This window comes from Solanum verrucosum, unplaced genomic scaffold, assembly GCF_900185275.1.
Source record: "Solanum verrucosum unplaced genomic scaffold, falcon-dt-bn FXZP01000103.1, whole genome shotgun sequence".
Classification (NCBI taxonomy): Eukaryota; Viridiplantae; Streptophyta; class Magnoliopsida; order Solanales; family Solanaceae; genus Solanum; species Solanum verrucosum.
Window position 1 is genome coordinate 7,176,663 of NW_026020048.1, and position 9,215 is coordinate 7,185,877.

The following is a 9,215-nucleotide window of genomic DNA, read 5'->3' on the forward strand; positions in this document are numbered from 1 at the left end:
CACATTCTGATAATTAAGAGGCAAGAGAGAACAATATAAAAAAAAGGAAATGGAAGTGTAATCACCTATCTGTTTAGTATGTGCAAAGAAGAGAAAGAGAGGGTCTCCAATCAGCTTTTTATTGAGGAGTGAGTGGAGAAAATTGTTTCCCAGTAGGTCTCATAAAACAATGGCTAGACAAGTAACAATCCTCTTCTCTTTCCCAAGCTGGCTCTCATACCTCCCCTGATTTTAAACATACATGTTCCTACTTTTGGGTAAAACACTATAAACCTGTTATAGAATCGATTTCAGAAATTTGAATTTTGTTAAGTTTAATATTGGAACATCGCAGATGTTTCTGACCTTTAGATTGGGATTTTATTATTTCATGCCTTAGTCCTGTTTGAATGTTGAGGGATGATTAAAGACATTTTCTGGAGTAAGATAAAAGTTGGCAATACTGCCCGAATATGCCAAATGAGTTGAGAGATATTAGTGCAAAAGAAACAAAAACTGCAAAGCTAACACTAGCATTTGACAGGATCCATTTCTTATCCTCTTTTATATGGTGTGGTGATGTTTCTACCTCAGGCTTTGTTTTTTCTCCTGGGCTCCTGTCAGGGTTCTCCTTATTTTGCGTTTCTTTTATGTAAATTGGGTCTAAGCAACACTGTCATGATCCTGCTCATGTGCTGACAGGCGGCTTGGCCTGGGAAAGTTATTGGGATTTAAATAGCTTGGACATACATGCACTATTATATGAAGTTGATCTATTTACCAGCACAAGCAGATGTATCCGATAGATGTTTGTAGTATCCTGTTTCCGATCCTCTTATCCGATAGAATATAAAATGTAACAGTTCCAAACTTCCATGTCATCTTGACTCTATACTGCATTATTGTGGTCTAGAATCTTTCAAGTTGCCTGGAACTTTGTATTGTGAAATGTTGGCGGTCCGTCATATTGCAGTGAATTTTCTAAAATTCGTGCCGAAGCTTCATTTCTTTTGTCTAATTCCCGATGGAATAATATAGAAAATCATTTTTGACGACCTGAATCCTAAATATTTTTCTATGCTTGTGCAGGTTATGAAGGAACTATGTCGTTCAGAAAATTCAGCATGGGTTTTGGGAAGCAGTGACGGCAATCCACAATAGTAGTCTGCTATTTTTGATTAAGTTGTACAGGTCATGGAAAGTTCACTGCTAGTTGCAGAAATTCTCAATGCTGAGGAGAAGTTGGCTTTTCTTGAAGTTTCACTTTACTCTTGAGAGGCATAATTGTTCAGTTTTGGGGTTAACACGGAGTCTCGAGTATATGGTTGAGCTGTTGAAACGCTTCGCCTTGCATTGCAAATCTGGGAGAAAATTTAGTTACATATCACTTTATCAGAAGAAAATGGACAGCAGATGTTTTTGCTCATTCTTTTCTCATTCAATTCATTCTTTTTGATGAGCGAAAATATAGTCAGATGTTTCTTTTCAATGTCTCTGTTAAAATGTATGAATTGTTGCTTCTCTTTACTTGCAAAAGAAAGTCATTCAGCATCTCTGTACCATCAGGAAAACTATAAGTTAACAATATAAAACATGCCATTGTTTTATTATATACGTATTTGATTCACTAAGTTGTCGAATTTCTATCATTTTTTTATTTGAGGTTGATGTGTGTAGTTAGTTAAAAGAGATGATATTTTTTGTGGTAACTTAACTATCCTATCGACAAATGAAAGTACACATTTTTTTACTTAAAAAATTGAATTGAAAATGTCTAGCTTGAAATATTTTATTAGGAGTTGATGTGTTTAGAACAAGATTTAATATAAGTTTTTAAATGAAAAATATCAACAAGTTTAAGGGATTGACAATGCATTAACCCAAAAGTTTACTAGGTAAACATTAATGAAATGGATTAAAATGCAAGTCATAACCTAATTCGTTCAATTTTTACTATTCTTAATTGGTTAATTTACTTTTTTGTTAAAAAAAATAAAATAAAATAAAATAAAAAATTAAAAATATATATATATATATATATATATATAAAATAAAAAATATATATGTTTTTTATATTATAGTTATATATAACATATTAAATAATAAAATATTATTTTAAAACAATTTTTTTCATAAGTCAATATTTTAGTTTAGCTATATATGTTAGGATTAATTAGTTGGTTGTATTTGATTTTGCTATCCATGTCGGATAAAACGAAGGAATTGAAAACGCAGCTGGGAGTTTACGGTTGTACCCTTTATTTAATTAATTAGAAAAGAAAACATAAAAAGAAATCGCAATTGGACTGCAATTCCCAATTACAGAACGGCGAAACCCTTTTCTAGCCCTAGTTTTGTACTCCTCTCTCTCAAGGAGAAGAAGAGATAAATTAGAGTAACGTAGTGGAACGATGCAGGAATATGAAGGTAACGGAGAAGATATAGAGAATAATGGTTCTTCTCCTTACAGTGACTCCAAGTCTCAGGTAACGTTTTTGTCTTTTCCTTATTGGGTGAATTGAAAGTTTTTTTTTAAAATTGGATTTGAACTTATAATGGTGATGAAGTAACACACATAGATGTTTGCTTTAATTAGGGATACTTATCTTCCTTTGATTGTTTTATGTTCGATGACTCAGAAAGTTCTATATGAATTGCTTGATGGGATGCGATTGCTGGGTATATCTCTGTCTGTGTTTAGTTATGGTTTATGGAGTGTTACTTAAGGGCATTTATTCGACTACTTCTTCCGCTAGAAAGAGTGATGGGGTTTGGAATAGAAGCATCAAAACATCTACTTGGTGTAAAATGGGACAATTATTTTTTGAATTCAAATTACAGTGTTAGAAATTATGGAATAGAGCAGATTACATAAAAGATGCAGGCTGTATTTGGTGGTGGTGGGGTTGAGGAGTATTGCCTAAGGTTGGCCTCTGATAGGATCCAGAGAGGAGCTGGTTTGCTCCTGGTGGACAGCAGTTCTGATCTCTAACCTGTGAATGTAGCCAAAACAATGCTTTTATGATATGAACTTCTTTTCCCCGATTTGTGTTGCTCTTTGTTTTTAATTTCCTTAGCTTTAGATTATTATGGCTTCTGCTGTATGGTTTTCCATCCTTAGATTTTGTTTATATATTTAAGTTTTGTTGTTCTCTTCATGGACTAACATTTTTATCATCATTTTCCAGCATACTTCTCGTGACCCCGGAAAAGAAAGGGGCTCATCAAGAAGCAGGGAAAAGGAGAGGGAGAAAGGGCGTGATAAAGACAGGGATAGGAATAGAGATAGAGACAGGGACAGAGTTAAGGAAAGGGACAAAGATATGGATAGGGACAGAGAGAGGGAGAAGGACCGTGATCGTCATCACAGAGATCGTCATAGGGATCGGAGTGATAGGAGGGAGAGGACCAGAGATCGAGATGAAGATGATCTTCAGCGAACTCGAGATTCCGATAGGTAGGTTCAAATGCAGTTTTAAAAGTTAGTTGGATTTATGTTCTGTACCTCTTTTCAGTTACTCATTTATGATGGTAATACTTAATTGTGGTATTCATTTTGAGAATCATGTTTGATTTAATTTAAAATGCTATTTTTTTTCTTTGTCACTGTTCTCTATGCTCTACATGCTTTAGTGTGAGCTTCATATGAGATTCATGTGTTTGGTGCTTGCTGATTTAATAGTCTTAACCAATTTCTTATCTTTCTTATGTTTTTGGATATGATTGTTTATTTATCCTTTCAGGAGAAGAGACAATGACAAAGATAGAGAGGACCGACAGAGACACAAGCCTAGCTCTAGGGGTAGATCCGAGCATAGATCAAGATCTAGATCACGGTCGCCATCTAAGAGGTTTGTGTCTTACTCCTATATCTTCTTGTAGGAGCATTTTCAAGATACGTTCTATTGATTATTTTGAAGTCCTAATGCTCTGTAAGACTGGTTTCTGTCTTTTGAACTTTGAGTGAAGCAAATTGCAATTTGCTGTGATGTTTGCAAGACTGGTCATTGGACTCTTTGATCTGTCAAATTGGAAAGAAATCATAAGTGTCGATATGTTAGAAGTTAGAACTATAGATAGAATTGGACTAAAACATTAGGTGAAGACTTTGTTATTTGGCCATATGTGCTGGTGAAGCTGATGTTGCCATGTTTGCTTACAAAAGTATTTGTTCTTGCAAAATCATAAAGCTACTATGATGACTTTGACTCTCTAATTACTGGAACCTATTGGATTTTGACTGTTTGTTCTTTTTCTTTATTTTTTTTGCTTTTGAATTCTCTGGGGTAAAGCCTGCTTACATTCTACCTACCCTCCCTAGACCTCACTTGTGGGATTGCACTGGGTATGTTGTTGTTGTGATTTTTCTGTCAGTGGCTAACATCTATACAGATCATAGAAAGTTACATTTTCAACCATTTTATCACTTAATTCTAAAAAAATGATAATTCATTCTCAAATTTTTTTTATCACTTTTCTGTTGGTACTAATGATGTTTCTTTTCAGCAAAAGGATCAGTGGTTTTGATATGGCACCTCCTACCAGTGCATTGTTATCTGGCGCTACTGATGTTGCAGGTACATGGTCCATCAATTTCATTACAATTAAAGTATCTTGAAAACTGTCGTGTTTTTCCTGGACATAGTGTGGAAGTTCGTATCGAAATGCATGGTTACATTTTGGTAAGCTTTTTGTTTCTTTGACTTCCACCTATACTGGTAGTGAGTCCTAGTTAGATTAGCTCTTTTGCTTTTCTTTACTTTTTACTTGGTGAAATAATTCTGAGACTGAGGGTTTTGGTTTCTTGTTGTGTTTGGTGTTTGTTTGTTTGTTTTGTATTGTCCTATGTTCTAAGAAGGCAATGTTGGGCTACTTGCCCCACTGTGCTGACAATGGGCGTGAGCCGACTTCTGTAGCTTATATGTACAAGGAAGAATCGATACAGGTCTTGTTCATCTTCAAGGAATTGCTAGTTTGGTAGTTTACAAATATTTTCTCTAGTAATGAATTCACAGTAAAATTCTCCATCCCTTAAATTGTTTTACTCTAATTTGATTACAAATTCTTCTATTTTTCAAACACATCGAAAGAAAAAAAAGATTTTAGTGTAAATATCCATTTATTTTAGCCACTTGAAGTATGTACATATTTTCACTCACTGATTTGTAATTTCATATGCCTGCGCAGGTCAAGTTCCGGGGACGACTAACCCATCAATTCCTGGAATGTTTTCTAACATGTTTCCTCTAGCAGCAGGCCAGGTACTGTCGCAGATCCTTCTTAACATACATTCACTGGTTATCTATATTCTTATATATTTGTTTTGTGGCTTCTCTAGTTTGGAGCTCTCCCTATTATGCCAGTCCAGGCAATGACACAGCAGGTTTATAATTTGTGACATTTCCTATTATCTCTCTCTTATGGGCTTCTTCTTTTACCTGAAAAGCATTTTATTAAATGTTGCTTTTTCAGGCTACCAGACATGCTCGGCGAGTTTATGTTGGTGGACTTCCACCTACTGCAAATGAACAGGTAGCAAACTTCCTCCTATTATATGATATTATGCGGGAAGGTAGTACTACAGATTCCCATGACTTTGCACATTGGCTGTTTTAAGATTGTCTGCTCAAGTTTGGAAGCCGCTGTTTTCTTTCTAGTTATTCTCTGTGGAATCACTTTAGTTTTTCCTTCACAAGCTACTGCTTGTAATATGGTGCAATATAGTGTCTTCACGTACATTTTTCACAGCTGTCTATTCCATAATTTACCTTTTTGACATCAACACTGACACATTGCTTTTTCTGACTTACTGTTGTCATGCAGTCTGAAACCATTTGTAGTTGTAGGTATTTTGTTTTGTTTGATTTTGTTTTGGTTAGACATCTTTATATTTTATTCTTCGTATATGGAATTGCTGCATCTGATCCGAGGGTCTTTTGGAAACAACTTCTATACCTCCACGAGGTAGTGGTAAGGTATGCGTATATTTTACCCTCCTAGACCCCACTTGTGGGATTTCAGTGGGTATGTTGTTGTTTTGGTTAGACCATTATTCTTATGTTAGCATTTTTGAAACTTTATTCTTACGTGTGATGTTTCGTTTTCCATTGTAGCATTTATTTTGTACTATGTCGGCCAAATTAGGCTTTTTTATGTGTTGTATATGGAATCATCAATTTTTGCCTTCCTCTAAAATTATCATTAGTTTGAACTTCCTAATTTTATGATTTGAGTTAATTCTGCGCTGCCATATCTTTGAGTACTTCCTATGTTTTCTGACCGTTGATCTACATGCAGTCGGTTGCTACCTTCTTTAGTCATGTCATGTATGCAATCGGAGGAAACACTGCTGGTCCAGGTTAGTTTGTAGATTTATGTGCTTTCCCTTGTAGTATCACTAAATTTACCTTTTTAGGTGCTTAAAATATTGTTGAAATTTTTAGGGGATGCTGTTGTCAACGTTTATATAAACCATGAGAAGAAGTTTGCCTTTGTTGAAATGAGATCTGTTGAGGAAGCTAGTAATGCCATGGCTTTGGATGGTGTCATTTTTGAGGTACTAAACATCATCTGGCTTGAATAGATGTTATATGTTAGCTTTCTACTTATAACTGTAGGGTGTTTATGAAAAGGAAGTAAAGAAAGAGAAGATTTTAGTTTCACCTCATTCACACCGACTCTGGTTCTCCCCATCTTATTCGCACAAGATAAAGTTTGGAACTAATGTCCCGTTGTCCCTTTCCCATTATATAAGCTGGAGTCTGCAAACCCTGTTTCTCTGTGGCTTTTTATTTGTTTGTGTTCTTATGGTGATTTGAGTGTTGGATAATGTATTACCAAAGCATCATGCTGCATTATGTCAAGTACGTATCCTAGTACATATTCCAACTCTTGATTGATATTTGTTTTCTGTGCACTTTATGTTTTGTTCAGGGCGGACCAGTTAAGGTTAGAAGACCCAGTGATTACAATCCTTCCTTGGCAGCTACTCTTGGTCCTAGTCAACCGAGCCCCAACCTCAACCTGGCAGCTGTTGGATTGACACCAGGTTCTTCCGGAGGGCTTGAAGGACCTGACCGTATATTTGTTGGTGGTTTGCCCTATTATTTTACAGAGTCACAAATCAGGGAACTTTTAGAGTCTTTTGGTCAACTTCGAGGATTTGATCTGGTCAAAGATAGAGAAACTGGGAACTCAAAAGGTTATGCTTTTTGTGTGTACCAGGATGTGTCTGTTACTGATATTGCTTGTGCAGCCCTTAATGGGATTAAGATGGGGGATAAAACTCTTACTGTTAGGCGGGCTAACCAGGGCACAACCCAACCCAACCCTGAGCAAGAGAGTGTATTATTGCATGCACAACAGCAGATAGCTTTGCAGGTAGAGATACTTCTCTGCTCTTCCATTCAGTTTTAAAGTTCTTAGGCTTTAATACTCTAATACAAAGGACTTTTAAGCTCACCCTTAGTGCTTTTTTCTTCTACAGAGATTCATGTTACAACCTGGTGCATTAGCCACGAAGGTTTTGTGCTTAACAGAAGTGGTTAGCGTAGATGAGCTCAAAGATGATGATGACTATCAAGATATTTTGGAAGATATGAGGATTGAATGTGGTAAATTTGGTGAGTAGCCATATCAAGTGTTCTGCTTCCTCTAGCATACCTTATGCCTTGAACTTAGGTTGAGAATTTTAACTTGTATTGCCCCCAAGGCCTAGCTCAAGTGGCAAAAGGGGGAGGATTTGTGGCTTAGGTCGCAGGTTCAAGCCCCACACCATGCAAAGCGAAGCCTGGTATTTAAGTGGAGAAGGGTAGAGGGGCGGGCCCATTATCCACCGAGTTTAGAAGGCTGTGATTGGTCCAAAGGGCGGGTCACAGACGGATTTCTCGGTTATCCAAAAAAAAATAAAATTAACTTGTATTTGCTTTTGTATGTCTACTTTGCAGGAGCTCTCCTGAATGTTGTCATTCCACGTCCAAATCCTAATGGTGAGCCTACACCTGGACTCGGGAAGGTACATATCTGCTGATCTCTTAAGCCATTATCTAGATTAGTTACGTCTACAATCTGATCTTGATGATCCTAAATATGTTGTTAAAATGAGATTCAACTTGTTTCTAATTTTCTTCACAATGACCAGCTGAAAAATGACTATTCTGTTAAGTGTCTTTCACTACGATTATTTATTGCTTCCTGAAACTGTGCATGATTTGGAACAATTACAAAATGGCTCCAATACCTTGCTCTCTTTTTTTTCTGGTGGTTTCTACTTCTGAATGTATAATGGTTAAGACTAATATCCTGGTTCTTCAGGTATTCCTGGAGTATGCAGATGTTGACAGTTCCAGCAAAGCTCGGCAAGGGCTGAATGGAAGAAAATTTGGTGGTAACCAAGTTGTTGCTGTCTTCTATCCAGAGAACAAGTTCTCTGAGGGAGATTATGAGGCTTAACTGTAACCACTATAGCTAAGACATACTTTTCAGATTACTACAGGGAGTTGTTTGCATGTCTTGTAGGAATTATATCCCCCTTTTGACAAAGAGGGATTAAAGTCTCCTGTTTTTTTTTTTTTTTGCTTTTTTGTTTTGGTGAGCATGGGATATTTTATTCTGGATTTCAAATTTAGTTTGTTGTTAAAGCTGGTGTAAAGTATCAAACAGGAATAGTTATTGGGTTGTTTGAATGCGCTTTTTTCTTTTTTTAATTATGGCTAGTACCCATTTTTTTCATTTACTTTATTGTTCCCCAGCCAAGAAGTTGTACATTATTTTTTGTTTGTGAGTGCACTCTATTGTTTATAATTCCTTGAATGTCACTTAAATTACAGTAGCAATTTGTAAGTTTTATATTGTAACGAGCTAGAGTTGATAGTTGGAAATGTACTTGTTATAGTGAATAGCTGCTTAGGTCCTCTACTCTGTTAGTGGAACAGAAATAGGGGTGGACTTGTCAAAAGTAAAATGAGTTTAGGCAGATGGTAATATCCACTCGTGTCTAAAGCATAACACTTCTTTTTTATTAAAGTCTTTTTTCAAGCTTGAACGTGAGATATCTTATTAAGAATGAAAAAGTTTTTATCATTGCATCAAAGTATGGCGTCCTTTGGCATAGGTCTCTCTCATCACACCGGCAATTTAGTCCAAATTTTAAAATATTAAAAATGTAGTTTAGCTAGATAGAAATACGAATTATAAACTCTTGTACTGTATAACAATGTCTGGTCCCTTTGCTTCAA

At 36.0% G+C, this 9,215-nt stretch overlaps 1 protein-coding gene across 3 annotated transcripts; it reads left to right on the forward strand.

Annotated features, from left to right (window-relative positions):
- Positions 1-2,285: 2,285 nt before the first annotated feature.
- LOC125821984 (splicing factor U2af large subunit A) lies at positions 2,286-8,665 on the forward strand. 3 transcript variants are annotated; one of them, XM_049501349.1, is made up of 13 exons: positions 2,286-2,465; positions 3,168-3,436; positions 3,723-3,830; positions 4,486-4,556; positions 5,167-5,240; positions 5,318-5,362; positions 5,452-5,511; positions 6,277-6,337; positions 6,423-6,535; positions 6,913-7,359; positions 7,466-7,601; positions 7,926-7,993; positions 8,293-8,665. In XM_049501349.1, the coding sequence occupies exons 1-13, from the start codon at positions 2,391-2,393 to the stop codon at positions 8,428-8,430; spliced, it is 1,665 nt and encodes a 554-aa protein (XP_049357306.1). In that variant the 5' UTR covers positions 2,286-2,390; the 3' UTR covers positions 8,431-8,665. The 3 variants fall into 3 exon arrangements, with proteins under 3 accessions (XP_049357306.1, XP_049357308.1, XP_049357307.1); XM_049501351.1 differs by lacking the exons at positions 2,286-2,465; positions 3,168-3,436; positions 3,723-3,830; positions 4,486-4,556 and adding an exon at positions 4,606-4,956; XM_049501350.1 differs by lacking the exons at positions 2,286-2,465; positions 3,168-3,436; positions 3,723-3,830; positions 4,486-4,556 and adding an exon at positions 4,606-4,924.
- The last annotated feature ends 550 nt before the right edge of the window (positions 8,666-9,215 follow it).